Source organism: Corvus brachyrhynchos, unplaced genomic scaffold (genome assembly GCF_000691975.1).
Source record: "Corvus brachyrhynchos isolate BGI_N302 unplaced genomic scaffold, ASM69197v1 scaffold555, whole genome shotgun sequence".
Lineage (NCBI taxonomy): Eukaryota > Metazoa > Chordata > Aves > Passeriformes > Corvidae > Corvus > Corvus brachyrhynchos.
The window spans coordinates 712,617-726,030 of record NW_008238357.1 but is presented as its reverse complement, the minus strand read 5'-3'; the positions used below and the strand labels follow the sequence as shown (position 1 = coordinate 726,030).

Below are 13,414 nucleotides of genomic sequence, written 5' to 3'. Positions count from 1 at the left end.
TTCTCCCCTCCAAACTCCACTGATTCAGGACATGTCTCTGGCTGAGTTGTGGGGGCATGGAGAGAACAGGGGCAAGGGGACAGAGCCAGGAGGTACCCTGAGATTTGCCTGGCACAGGCTCCATGCAAGCCTGGGAGTAGCTGTTTGAGACCAGCTTTTCATTTCCCCCAGCAGAAATCTTTGGGGTCTAAAGCAGTTTCCAAATTTCAGGGAATGAAAAAGGATCAAGGCAAAAAATCCCAGCTTGTCCATTTCACTCCTAAGGAAAAGGACTAAACCCACACCTGGGAAATGCTGTTTGAGGGAAAAAAATTTAAAAGGATTGGTATGTCCCCCACATTTTTCAGCTGCTTGGGCTCGCAGGTTGCCCCCGCTGCTCAGCACAGGAGGGGTCAGAGCAGGGAGCAGCGTGGGATGGAGCAGCTGCCAGGGCTTGGGATCACCAGGCAAATGTAAAATAGGAAACCCTGAGTGTTTCACCTGGAATGTGGCTGCTGAAGGAACCTGCTCAGCTGTGGGCTCTGACTTAGAGAATCCCAGAATGGTTTGGGTTAGAAGGGACCGTAAAGATCCTCCAGTTCCACCCCCTCCCATGGGCAGGGACACCTTCCACTGTCCCAGGGTGCTCCAAGCCCCGTCCAGCCTGGCCTTGGACACTTCAATAGACCCAGTCCCAGCCACAGCTTCCCTGGGCACCCTGTGCCAGGGCCTGCCCACCCTCACCGGGAAGAATTTCTTCCCAATATCCCATCTAACCCTGCCCTCTGGCAGTGGGAAGCCATTCCCTGTGTCCTGTCCCTCCATCCCTTGTCCCAGAGTTTCTCTCCCACTCTCTTGGAGCCCCTTTGAGCAGTGGAAGGGGCTCTGAGGTCTCCCTGGCTCCTTCTCTTCTCCAGACTGGACACCCCCAGCCCTCTCAGCCTGGCTCCAGAGCAGAGGTGTTGCCCCTTGCTCCGGCACTCCCCGGGTGGATTTTGGCTCTCCCATCCCTGCCGTTGCCCACGGGAGCTGCGGGACAGGACTCCCTGAGCCGACACAGTGGGGGGACCCCCGAGGCACCCCATTTCTCCTGAGATTTCCAGCCTCCATCCCTTGCCCCGAGCTGGGGAGGGCGACGCAGCCGGCGGGGGAGCAGCTCGGAGCTTGGGAAAAGCCCCGAGGAGCAGGAGCCCGAGCCCTGCGGGGCCGGCTGGCGGCACGCTGGAGCTTGCCCGAAATGCAGTCAGGTTTTCCCGGAGCCGGCGGCTCGTCCCGTGTTTCCCAGCGGGACAGAGGCTCGGAGCTGCTTCCCTCCGCCGACAGCACGGGGCAGCACCGCACTTCGGCATCGCTCCTCGCTGCCTTCCGCCTTTGTGTGCACTTGGGATTCGCACCTTTGTTTCAGCTCCTTTCCCTTTCTTCGGCAGGGCACAGCACACGCCGCGATGCCAGAGCCGTGAGTAGCTGGAGTCCCCTCGCACCCCATGAACCCTCGCCCGGCTGCGCTTGTCCCTTTGGGGAGGATCGGCTGGGAGACCCTGCCCTGCCCCACACCTCTGTGCCATAGCCCTTGCAAAAGCTGTCTCTAAATGCAAATTGTTCGCCCTTTCAATGTCCCAGTTCAAACCTTGGGGCTTTCCTAGATCCCAAAATGTGGATCTGAGGGTGGGCAGCCCTCTGGATTTGCCGTGAGGCTCTCTGTAGCACATTGTACAAATACACCACGTTCACTGGCGAGCAGAGAAGGGAGAAACTCCTGCAGAGCTTTTCTGGAGCAGTGCCATGGGGATGTCCCAGCCCTGCAACTCGAGCAGGATCCGAGGATCTTGCCCCAGCTGCAGTGGGAGTAGGGGAATGAGGGTGACCGAACTGCAGGGACTGAGCTGGGTTGGCACGATGGGCACAGTGCCAGCTCACCTGTCACACCTGAGTGACATTTGGGCTTTCTTAGCTGTGGCCCTGAGCTCCCACTGCATTCCCAGAGGGCACCTTCACCTCAGACCCGGCTCACGTGCTGGTGGCAGCTGTGAGATACAGAAATAAGGAACCAACTGCAACCACACAAAATGCTTTCCTTGCCTGTCCCTTCTTTTTCACTGTCATTCCTGATGCCTTGTTCCTCTCTTGTTTTTTCTGTTCCTCCTGGGCTGCTCACCTGCCTGCAGGGAGGTAAGTGCCTTTCCCTTTGGGAGAGATCTCAGTGCTGCTCTGCGTTTGCTGTGCATTTATTTTCAAAGGGTGTTCTCTTTCCCGCCCCTTTCCCCTAGAGAAAATCCAAGATCACAGCCTCACGCAAACTCTTGTTGAAGGTGAGTCCCGAGGGCTGGAAACTCCCTGGGGTTTGTCTTGCTGGGGGAAAGGAGCCGGGTTGGAGCGCGTGGTCGGCGGGACGGGCATGAGGAACAGCACAAGGATGGGCTGTGGGGAGCAGCTCCCACCCCACCTCTCTCTTCTCACTCATGTGGGATTTGTGGTCCAAACAAACCTCCCCTTCACAGAGCTGGGGAGAGACCCCCACACCTTCAGCTCTGAAGCCTCAGCCCGTTTGAGCTCCCTGGGCTCTGGCTTGGGATAAACATTCCCTGCCCCAGCAGAGCCAACGTCAGCACCCAGCGGGACCACAGTCCCACAGCCCCCAGTGCCACGGCCCCGCCTGCCCTCAGCACCCCACACCAAAGCTGTGGGGAGGCTTTGATGTGTGTTTGGGGACAGCAGGGAGGGGGCTGGCACACAAGGCTGTCCCATCCTACAGACGCTGTGTGAGTGGCTTGGGGGGAACCAGGAGCCTGTTCAGTTCACACTTCTGCCATTTCCTTGTGCTCACAGAGTTTGATGCTGGCCAAGGCCAAGGAGGAGTGGGATCAGGAGATTGTGGACAAGCAGGCAGAGAAGGAGAGGTACCTGTCTGAGCGGGTCACCCCACTGCACACCAGTGGGCTCTCCCTGAGCCAGCTCCAGGTATTCCTCAGGCCCAAGGGTGGAGGGAGCTCTTTGGGAGTGTGGAGGGGCCTTGCTCACCGCTCTCCTGTGCCCTCGGCCCCCAGGACCTGTGCAGGGAGCTGCACGAGAAGGTGGAAATTGTGGATGAGGAGAGATACGACATTGAAGCGAAATGCAACCATAACACCCGGGAGGTAGGAGGGAGGACAGGCTGGTTCCTTCTGGAAATTCCCTCCCAATGGCAGCTCTGGCGTCTGTGGGGATGTGTCATGGACCAGGCTGAGCTGGGATGTGGGACAGGCACCAGGGATATCTCAGGGCTGGTGTTTGCTCTGCAAGGCACCACTCAGAGCAAGGTTCATCCCTGCCCAAGGGAACTCAAACTGTCCTCGGGATCCACAGAGAGGTTCCTCACCCTCCTGGTCACCCCTGTGGGTCTGAGAGCTTCTCACAGTACAGCTGCCACCTGAGCAGGCTTGGGCCCAGCCCATGGCCCAGCTCTGAGCCTGGGTGGGCAGAGCCTTGGTGGGGGTGGTCCTGCAGGAGAGGGGCAGACCCCTCCGGGGCTTGGTGCTGGCAGAGCCTCCTGCTTCCCACAGGGGCTCTTTGTACAAGGCAGCCCAGCAGTGACCTCCCACTCCTCCTCCTCCCATCCCCCTGCAGATTAAAGATCTGAAAATCAAAGTTCTTGATCTCCGAGGGAAGTTCAAGCGCCCTCCCCTGCGCCGGGTCCGCGTCTCGGCCGATGCCATGCTCAGGGCTCTGCTGGGCTCCAAGCACAAGGTGTCCATGGATCTCAGGGCCAACCTGAAGTCTGTCAAGAAGGAGGACACAGAGAAGGTGGGTGACTCCTCTGGAGGCAGGAGATGGACACACTTCCTAGGGGTGCCCTTGCCCTTCTCCAGGGTGAAAGAGCCTTGTGAGGCCATTCCCATTGTGGGATGTTGTGGGACCACGTAGGACCAGTTAGACTGGGCCAGGCAACTGGTGGATGCTAACATGAGATCTTGGGTGGTGTCCGTGGTGCTCTTCCCTCCCAGAGCATGTGGGGGTCTCTCACCTGGGCCCCCCTGGCACCACTGCTGAGCTGCACATGCAGAATCTGATCTCTGATCTTGTAGGGAACCAGGAGAGCTCCTGTTGGGCACAATCACACCCAGAAAACTCCCAGGGAACTCCCAAACCCAGATTAGATAAAACAGAGAAGCCCAGCACTTGGCCTGAGATAAATGGCCCAGTTCCCACCAGCTTGGCAGAGATGTGAGAGGGGAAAGTGTCAATGCCAGCGATGCCCAAACCTGCCCGGGGTGTGCAGGTGCCCCAGCACCAAGAGCTGTGCCTCATCCCCAGGGCCTTTCCGCAGAGCGGTTTCACCAGCTGGTTCCAGCTCAGCAGATTGGATGAGAATCTCAATTTTCAGCTGTTTTTCCTTTGTCCCCCCATCATGGTATAGCACTTTTCCACCCCTTTGGACAGAAAACTGTGCTGACAGCCCTGGGCACCAGGTGGAGAATGGACCTGGGTTTGTTTTAGATGTTGTGAGATGGTGTTGGGGCACAGCTTGTAATCTACAAATGCTGGGGGTTGGCAGAGCAGACACCTGGGCATGCTCCCAGAGCTGCTGTCACCTGCCCAGAGCTGGTGTCACCTCCCCTGTCTGCTCTGGAAGTGTCTGTCAGGCTCCCACTGTCACACCAACAATCCCAGTCCCCACCAAAGGCTCAGAGAAAGTGGGGGTGGGGTTTATGTGGGCTGGGAGGGCAATGCAGGAAGTGTTTTTACCGACATTTGCCCAACTGTGCTGGTGTAAACCCAAAGTCCCACATGGTTTCTTTCTCCTAAAGACATTTTTCTGGGATTATTGAGCCTTCTGGTGCATGAATGCAGCTGGGCCAGGCTTTGAGGAGGGGAGTATCCACATGGATCCAGATCTCCCTGTGGAGACCAGGCTGCTGTTTGCCACCTCCCAGCCGGCTCCTCGTGCAGGGACACGCGGCAGAGGGACAGGGACTTGGCGAGGGGCAGCTGTGTCCCCAGCTGAGGGCTCTGCGCAGGGGGAGGGATGGGGCAGGGCTGCCAGCCCCTCAGCCCCGGCCCCGGCTCTCCCGCAGGAACGCCCTGTGGAAGTGGGTGACTGGCGCAAGAATGTGGAAGCCATGTCGGGCATGGAGGGGAGGAAGAAGATGTTTGACGCTGCCAAGTCCCCTACGGGGCAGTGAGAGGTAGGGCCGGGTCCTGATCCCACTGTGCTCCCTCAGCCTCCTGGGCTGTGCTTGGGGAGGTGCAGAAATGCCCCCACTCCCTACAGAAAAAGGCAACCCATGCCCATGTCCCACCCCACACTTGGCTGGGGGTCTGTCCCACACCTCCCTGCTGTGGGGTCCCTGCCAGGCCCTCTCCTCCTCTCCTGGGCGCTCCCCTCCGGGTGTGCTGCCCGAGCCACCTCATCCCGTGGCCATAGCTGGCACCACCGCCAGGCTGCTGGCAGCAGCCAAAGCCACCCCCGCTGCCCCTCTGCTGTTTCTTTCCCACAGAAGCACTGGGAAGAAGACCGTCCCACCCCTGCTGCCAGCCTTCCCTCGCTGCTCCTCCGTCCCTTCATGCCCTTCCCTGAATTCCCACTGAGCTGAAACACAAGGACAACAGTGTGGGAAGGAGACCTGAGCTTCTTCCTTCCAGCAGTGCCCTCAGCCCTGCTCCTGCACGGCATCCCCGCCACATCAGCCGCACAGGCCATGCCGTCCCCAAGGGCCACTGGCCACCCCTCCCCTCCCAGCCCTGCAGACGCCCCAGAGGCAGCTGTAGGCAGCTGCTGCTCCCCCCATGCCCCATGCCCAGCAGCTCAGCCTGAGCTGTGTCACGCCGAGATGTCCCTGTGCAGCCACACAGGTATTAAAGGACGTGTCCTGGGCCGAGGTCGTGTGGGGTCATCACTGGGGGAACTCTGCCCAGGGCCAGGGCCAGGTCACCCTGCAGTGTCCCCATGCTGGCACTCAGACACCACACCCTGGGGTCACACAGGCTTTGGGCTCATCCCTTGCAGCCCAGGCTGCTCCTCATGTCCCACCAGCTCTGCTGAGCCCCCTGGCCCCATTCAGGGCCACCCTTGCTGGGCCTCAGGGGTGCAGCAGCTTCCCAACCACCAGGCTTGATGAATGGAGCTGCCTGTTCTCCAAGCCCTGCTTCTCCTCTGCTTTTGGAAAAGCCTTCAGAGCTCCAGACACCAACTCCCTCACCAGCTGCCCCACCACAGGCACTGGAGCTGTGGCAACTGGGACAGCTCCATTTCAAGGCTTGATTCCAGAGATGAATCCCTATTTCAGGCCAAACATCCTGTGCTCCCCCCCAGCCCAACCATTTCCTGTGTCACAGCCCCCCAGACTGCAGCTGGTCAGTGAAAGCAGCTGGGAATGTGTCAGCTCATTCCGGAGCAGGGCTGGAGGGGTGAATTAGTGAGAATTCAAACCACGTGGGGTCTCCTGGCTGGGGGCACTGCAGGAGTTGCTCAGCCCACACCCACAGAGCGTTGCTCTTGGTAGGTGCAGCAGTGCCTTGTCTGTGTTCCCAGGGTATCCAGGGGAATTGCAGCATCCACAGACTCAACCCCACACCACATCAGGGTGTGTTGCAGCACCTCCATCCTTTTGGAGCAAGCCTGTAAAGTGCAGAAAATGCAATAAACGGGGAGCAAAGGACAGGGCTGGAAGGAAACGGCATCAAAAAGTGCTGGCTCCAAGAGAGATCAACCTTCCCAGGAAAACACTGCCTTCCCTAAAGAAAGGGATGGGAAAGGGTGGCCCCATGCAGATGGCTCCTGCAGGACCTCCCACAGCAGACTCATGGCTGGCAGTGGGAGTGAGGGAGAGGCTTTGGGAGGTGGGTTTGGGTTTGGCTCCAAGACAGCTGAATTCTTCCAGCATCACATCCCTTCCTTTGGCCAATTCAGGGATGCTGAGCTGAGCCGCTCACTGTCCTAGGGCACTGATGATGAGGGAGGAGACTACTGGGGACACTTCTCTAGCCCAGCCACCAGCACTCGAGCTGCCACAGCACCCTGCAGCTCCTTCATGGGGGATTCAAAACTCATATGCAAACTCTTCCCCAAATCAGGGATGGATCAGAGGAGGCTGCCACCGGAAAATGCACATTTGCTCCATTGGCTCAGTCCTTGTCCTTCCACCGGATCCTCCATCCCCTCAGCATCCTCCTGCAGGACTGGAGCAGCTGCATGGCACACAGAGCCTTTCCTGCCCATTTTTTATCTTTTCAAGCTTAATTTGGCCAAGCAGCTGCAGCCTAGCAGGGTGCCAGGGCTCCTCTGTCCTCATTGCAAGCACCCCAGGACAGGCTCCAGGCAGGCCCAGCCATGGGAAGTGTCTCTGTCTTGGCCAGCACCAGTGGCTCAGCTCCCAGAGGTGACCAGAGATGGTGCCTGGTGACATCCCAGGATCTGCCGTGGCCCAGCCTGCCCCAGCTGGAGGCAGAAGGTTTTGGGTAGCAGCTCACCCCTCCAAGCTCAGGGCCCAGGCAGGAGTGGTGCCAATCCTGGGATCTCTCCATGCATCCCCAGAGGGAACTCACACAGGTCCTGGCAGAGGAAGAAAGATGTGCAGGGAGAGTTAATAACCGTGACCTGACCGACTGGTAGAGCTGGAAAATGCAAGAGAGGTTTCATGGAAACAAAGCCTTCTTCAGGCCTGGAACAGAAGCAGAAAATTGCCCAGCAGGGGCTGAGAACAGTTCTCTGAGTTTAGTACAATTATGCTAATCTGGTAATTAAAAAAGGGGTGGAGTTTGTGGGGTGGAGAAGGATGGAAGGGAGATGAAAGGCAATAGGGGTGCTGGGTGCTGTGCACCAGGTCCTGGTCAATGCTGGGCACTCAGGCTGTCCCTGTCCCCATCCATCTCCTTGTGCCCAGCCTGCCCTCAGATCCTGCTCACCCAAAACTGCTGCAGAGCCAAACCTAGGGGCTCCCCAGGGTAATTGTGCAGCCCCAGCAAGGGCAGCCAGGTGTGCTCAGCAAGGTCCCAGGGCCCACATGCCCTTGTCATGGGCTACAAGTGGCTTCGTGGGGCCACCTTGTGTTTTAGATTGAGTGGGAAGAGAAAAACCCACCCCCAAAACTTTTCCCGCTGCAAGGTTCCCTACGTTTTCAAGGTATAGTGCTCTCCAGTCACTGGGGCCCATTTTCATCCTTCTCTGGTGGAATACACTGACTGCCATGGGAAAACAAAGTTTTACGGATTTCAGTTTTATTAGGAACACAGAAAAAGTGTGGGGGAAAAATGCTCTTTTAGTGGGACTGAATCTCCAGGGGAAGATGCAACAGCGAGCTCTGAGCTCTCCTGGTTGGATCAGGGACTGGGATCCAAGTCTTCCTCTCCATCTCTGCTCTGGAGCTGCTCCTGTGGCCCTGGGCCAGCTGGGATCCCAGCTCTCCCCTTGGCAAAGGGAAAGGCTGAGCCCTTCATCCCGGGATGTTCCTGGCTTCCCTCACCCCACAGCTCTGCAGTCCCAGGGTTGTTTCCCTCCCAGGTGACAACAATCTCAGTTTCTGCTCACTGAATTAGAAAGGAACCCTCCAACACATTTTTACTGGAAATTCAGCCCAAATGGGGGACTCACAAGGCTCTTCTCAGGGAGAGAGACTGATGCTGGAGGAGTCAGTCGTGTCTCTTTCTAGAGGAGCTGGAAGTCAGCCCTGTCTCCTTGAGCTGAGCAGAGTCCAGTCCCCACTGTCCTGCAGTTTGCTCCACTGCAGCCTAGACCCCTGAAAGAAAGCAAAGCACTAGAATCTTAAAATTACACAGATTTCAAATTAAATTGGACAGTAGGGGAAAAATATATCATCAAGACAGGATAGACTTCGGAAAAACATCCCTCCTTGTTGGTTGTAACGTGGTCCCTTCCAAGTTTACAGGGGCTGTGGGACCCCCTTGCTGACCAGTCATGCTCAGGGACACCTGAACTGTGCCCAAATATTTCCCTGAATATTTGCAGCTCAGCTGGAGGCTGGAACTGCAAAGGGAGGATGGGAGAAAGGTCAGTGGTGATGGGCAACCTTGGGGTGGAAGGGGGTGACGTGTATTCCATGGCATCTGCAGGTGGCTGCAGCATCTTGCCCTGCACAGGGCTGGCACAGGCTGCAGTCCCCGAGGTGAAGGAGAAACATCACCCCTGGGACCCCTCTGGGCTCTGGGTGCAGGATCAGACCCCATGGCAGGGCCATGGCACAAGCCCCTGTCACCCCCAACTTGTCACTGCTGGTTCTGTGTGTCCCCTGTGGTAAAAACCGGGAAGGAATTTTCCCCTCCTGCAGCTGCCCAGGCTCAGGTGCTGCAGCCCCGGGGAGGAGCGGGGCTCGGGGTGAGCAGGGCATGTCCCCCTTGTCCAGCTTCCCTTGCTGGGCCTGAGCCCTGTCCCTCATTGCTCACAGATTCCTCAGGCATCACAACCAATTCAGGGGTGCCCAGGGACAGGACAAGGAGCAATGGCCACGAACTCAAACAAGAAGTTCAACCTCAACATGAGGAAGAGCTTCTCTCCTTGGAGGGTGCAGAGCCCTGGAACAGCTGCCCGGGGAGGGGCTGGAGTCTCCCTCTCTGGAGACATCCCAGCCCCACCTGGATGTGTCCCTGTGTCCCCTGCTCCAGGTGACCCTGCCTGGGCAGGGGGTTGGACTGGCTGATCCCCAGAGCTCCCTTCCAGCCCCAACAACCCTGGGATTCTGTCACTCCCTGTGCTGTGAGGGTGCAGTTGTCACAGAGCTGCTGGCAGTGAGCCAGGCCTGTTCTGTCCATCACCTGAGAAGTTTGCACTGATGTCCCTTTTGGGGAATGTGCCTCGTTTGCCATCGTTAGACCCAGAGTATCCCAGGGATGGCATCTGGAGGCCAGTCTGCAGGGAATGGAATGGGAACCTGAAGGACAATGAGGCACCATGGTGGAATTTCCGAAGCAAGATTTGTCTTTATTTTTGAATAAAAAGCTAAACTCTAAAGGAAAAGAAGCCCTCTGGCAGCTGGTGCCAGGCAGTTCAGACAATGGATATTCCTTCCCGACAGAAAAGGCCGTGATCGGGCTTGGTTCAGTTTCTAAGCAAGCACCAATTCCAGAGCCTTCCTGGCTTTCTCTCACAGCAGAGCTCTCTTTGTACCATCACACAGATCTCCCCAAAGGCTGAATGCATTTTAGGGGGAAGGAGAGCCCTGGGCCATTCCAGGGCCTGCAGAGCACCATCCCAGGGATGCAGGGAGACCTCCAGCTCCTCACAGAGCTTTTCAATGCTGGTGGGACCTCTGGGAGCTGTGGCACCACTGCAGTGCTGGGATGGAGCCGAGCAAGAGTGAAAACCCCTTTTCCTGGCCAGGGAGCCCCATGTCCCAGCCCAGGGGGGAAGCCTGGGAAGAAAGTGTTGCTCCCCCATGGCAGAGCAGCAGGGATGAGCCTCGGGAGACAGGGAGGAGCTGAGCCATGGCTGAGGGACCAGCACAGCACGAGGGCTGGAGGTGGAGGGTTCACGGCTGGGCCCCGGGAGAAGCTGAGGAATGCTGTAATTACAGCACAGTTGTGGAAACTGGGAGCTCTCCACCACCCTGCAGCCAAAGAAACAGGCTCTGCACCATGATGAGACACAGGACACTGTTCCCAAGGGAAAAACGAGCCCTGCTGAAACTGGTCCAGCTCCTTAGAGGGTATTAATGAGTTCTGCTGATCACACCAGGGGAAGCTCTGGGCTCTTCCTTGGGCAGGTGCAGCTCCCCTGGGCAGAGCAGGGAAGAAGGGTTTGGCCCTGGAGTTTCCCTGCTTAGGGCACATCCTGTGGCTCTGCTCCCTCAGCCACGAGCACAGAGCCTTTCCCTTGGGGCTGTGGGTCTGGAACAGTAGATGGGACAGTCTGAAGTGGGTCTGGAACAGCAGATGGGACAGTCTGGAGCAGGGAGCGGGTCTGGATAAACATCGGACTGGTTCTCTGGGCATTCCTTCCCCCACAGACTCATCTCTCTGCCTGATTTCATCACCCTCAGCTCTGGGGACCTGCAGCTTGGGCTGGGCTTTGGGGATGAGCTCAGGGTGGCCTAAATAACTTTGTTAAGGGAAATCCGGTCTGACAGTGACTGTTGTTTGCTGAAGGCATCAATGAGCCTGTGGATAAGGGTGACCTGGGAGACAAGCATTTTCCTGGGGTTCCAGAAGCAAAGACCTTTAGGTCAAGCACAGTTAAGAGGGAAAGTCCAAGCAGAGCTAAATAATCAACCAGCAAAGTGGAAACAGTAGTGAGATAACAAACTGCTGATAATTCCTCTGATTTCATCATAGCAGAGGGGAAGACTGATGATGCAGACATTGAGAAGCAGCAGCACTTGGAGTTTGGGGATAAAGTGGCAAAGGAGGTTTGGAGGGGTATAAAGTAACTCACAGGGGAAAAATGCAGCATGACTTCATCTATGAGATGAGGGGCTCTGGGCTGGCTTTGCCTCCTTGGGAGCGAAATTTTGGGATTATGGTGGACACGGAAAGACGTGAGGAACATCAGGGAAAACAGGAGCTCCGTGGCAGCGAAGATCTCCAACCATGAGAGATCAGTGCTTTGTGCTGCCAAACAGCCCAGCAGGACCCATCCAGGTTAAAGGAGGAGATTTCCAGCAGTGGGGAATAGGCCTTGGGGACTTCTTGCTGAAGGATATTTGCTCTACTGACCATTTTCCTGGGTTTGAGGGAAACGGGGCAAACCCATGGAGGAGAAACCCTCTGAGGGATCTTGAATAAAGAGGAAACTCTGTTCAGCTCCAAAGGTTTCTGAGCTGCAAATAAAGCCCCGGGAAGGGGCGAGTGTCAGCACGGGGGCGAGTGTCAGCCAAGCTCATCCTCTGCCTAATCCCCAGGCACTAAATGCCCATCTAGAATTTCTTCAACTTAATAACAAGAGGAATCGCAGACTGGGAGGTTTTATATTCCTTTGCCGTGTAGATCCTAGCTGGGGGTGTTCTTTCACTGCCATGTTCAGTGTAATCCTTTGGAAAACCCTGCTAAGTCCTGTGCTCCAGTGCTATCCCTTGGCGATGAGTTTTGCAAGCGCCGTGCTTGCTGCGCATTAATCACAGAGCTTTTATTGCTCTAGAGGAGCTGCTGATGCTGGACTGCTATATATAGTTTGTCAGCAATTAGCAGGATGCTTGCAAGGTTATTTAAGTAATTTTTTTTCCCTTATGCCACAACTGGCTGAATTCTCTCCATATATGAAAACACGTGAAAGATGAGCGATTACTGCAAGAAGACAGAAAAGCAGAGAGCAAGCCCTGCTTGGAGCGGGCAGCTCGTTTGACAGGGCTATCTTGTAGAAATGGGATTTTAATCAGGAACCTTTGATTAAAATCGTTGCTCAGGTCATGGCACACCCCTGTGGGCTGGAGGCATGCAGGGCCAGCCCAGCCTCACAACCAGTTCCTCGGGCTGGTGCAGGGATGGTGCTCCCTGGGAGCAGGGGCTCTACTCAAGGGGTCCTGGATGACATTTCCTGCAGGGAATAGTGCCTGGCTGCCCGAGCAGTGGGAGCACTGGGGTCCTGGCCATACTGTGGGAAAATCCAGGCTGGGACCTGGCTCTGCTGTGCCTGGCCCCCCATCCCCACTAAGACAACCCCCATTTCCCCACTGAAGGCAGTGCCCCCAGGGCTTCACACCTGCCCTTGGCAGGAGGGGCTGCCCTGTGGAAGGGTGGGGGTCTCGGGGCACATCCAGAGGCCGGGATGGGTTTGATGGGCTGGGTCCAGGCGTGGGATGAGCCTGGGCACACAGCTCCTCTCTGGCATAGGGCTTCAGCACACAAAAATTGGATCCCCCCATGCTCCAGCCCCCTCCCCTGAGACTCAGTGAGTGCTCACTGCTGCAGCAAAGCTCATAAGAATGGGGAGACCTTGACAGCTCCATCCAAGACATCTAGAAAGGGCTGGAAGGAGCAGGGGACCCTCCCAAGCTCTTTGGGAAGGGCTGGACTGCGCCCAGCCGGAGGTGTTTTAATGACTGTTTTGGATCCCCGGGAGCCAACCTCCTCCCACTCAGCCCGGGGTAATTCACCTCCTCCGCCGGGCTGCAGGAGTTGTTGACTGGTGGATTGTGGCTGGTAGAACAGGTTCTCAGCAGGGAGTTGTCTCCGAAACCTTGGGAGACGTGGATGGCTCGAGCCGCGGGTCCCGGCTCGGAGCCTGGCAGCGAGGAGGGCTCTGGTTTTGCGTGGCACTGCTGGGCAGGGCAGCTCTCGCCCCGCGCCGCTGGCTCACAAATCACAGCCCTGCCTGGGTCAGGTAGATAAGGAACCATGTGATGCAGCTGGTGGGGAGCGGGTGGTAGGCAGGGTAAAGGTGCACAGGGAAATAACCTTGCAGGGAGTTCCTCCCTCCCTTCTCGGGCAGCGCTGATCCCCGCGGCTCCCACGGCACCTTGGCCTGGATGCCTGCTCGGGTTCTGGGGGCTCTCTGAAACTCCCGGGAAGCAGG

The 13,414-nt window shown here is 57.3% G+C and overlaps 2 protein-coding genes across 5 annotated transcripts in view; both read left to right on the top strand.

The window, feature by feature from the left end:
* TNNI1 (troponin I1, slow skeletal type) overlaps window positions 1-5,834 on the top strand; it is a 7,073-nt gene extending 1,239 nt beyond the window's left edge. Inside the window, exons 2-9 of one of the 4 annotated variants that reach the window (XM_017735547.1) lie at window positions 1,407-1,435; window positions 2,145-2,148; window positions 2,247-2,288; window positions 2,806-2,937; window positions 3,024-3,113; window positions 3,583-3,759; window positions 5,031-5,141; window positions 5,454-5,834. In XM_017735547.1, coding sequence (XP_017591036.1) covers window positions 1,407-1,435; window positions 2,145-2,148; window positions 2,247-2,288; window positions 2,806-2,937; window positions 3,024-3,113; window positions 3,583-3,759; window positions 5,031-5,138 — 582 coding nt within the window. In that variant the 3' untranslated portion in view covers window positions 5,139-5,141; window positions 5,454-5,834. Of the gene's footprint in view, window positions 1-1,201; window positions 1,436-2,144; window positions 2,149-2,246; window positions 2,289-2,805; window positions 2,938-3,023; window positions 3,114-3,582; window positions 3,760-5,030; window positions 5,142-5,453 lie in introns of those variants that run through there. The other 3 variants (XM_017735546.1, XM_017735545.1, XM_008634659.2) reach the window with 3 other exon arrangements.
* Window positions 5,835-11,347: 5,513 nt separating this feature from the next.
* The window catches only part of LAD1 (ladinin 1), a 12,765-nt gene continuing 10,698 nt past the window's right edge, over window positions 11,348-13,414 (top strand). The window contains 1 exon segment of the mRNA XM_017735511.1: window positions 11,348-11,441. Within this exon segment, the coding sequence (XP_017591000.1) occupies window positions 11,348-11,441 (94 nt within the window).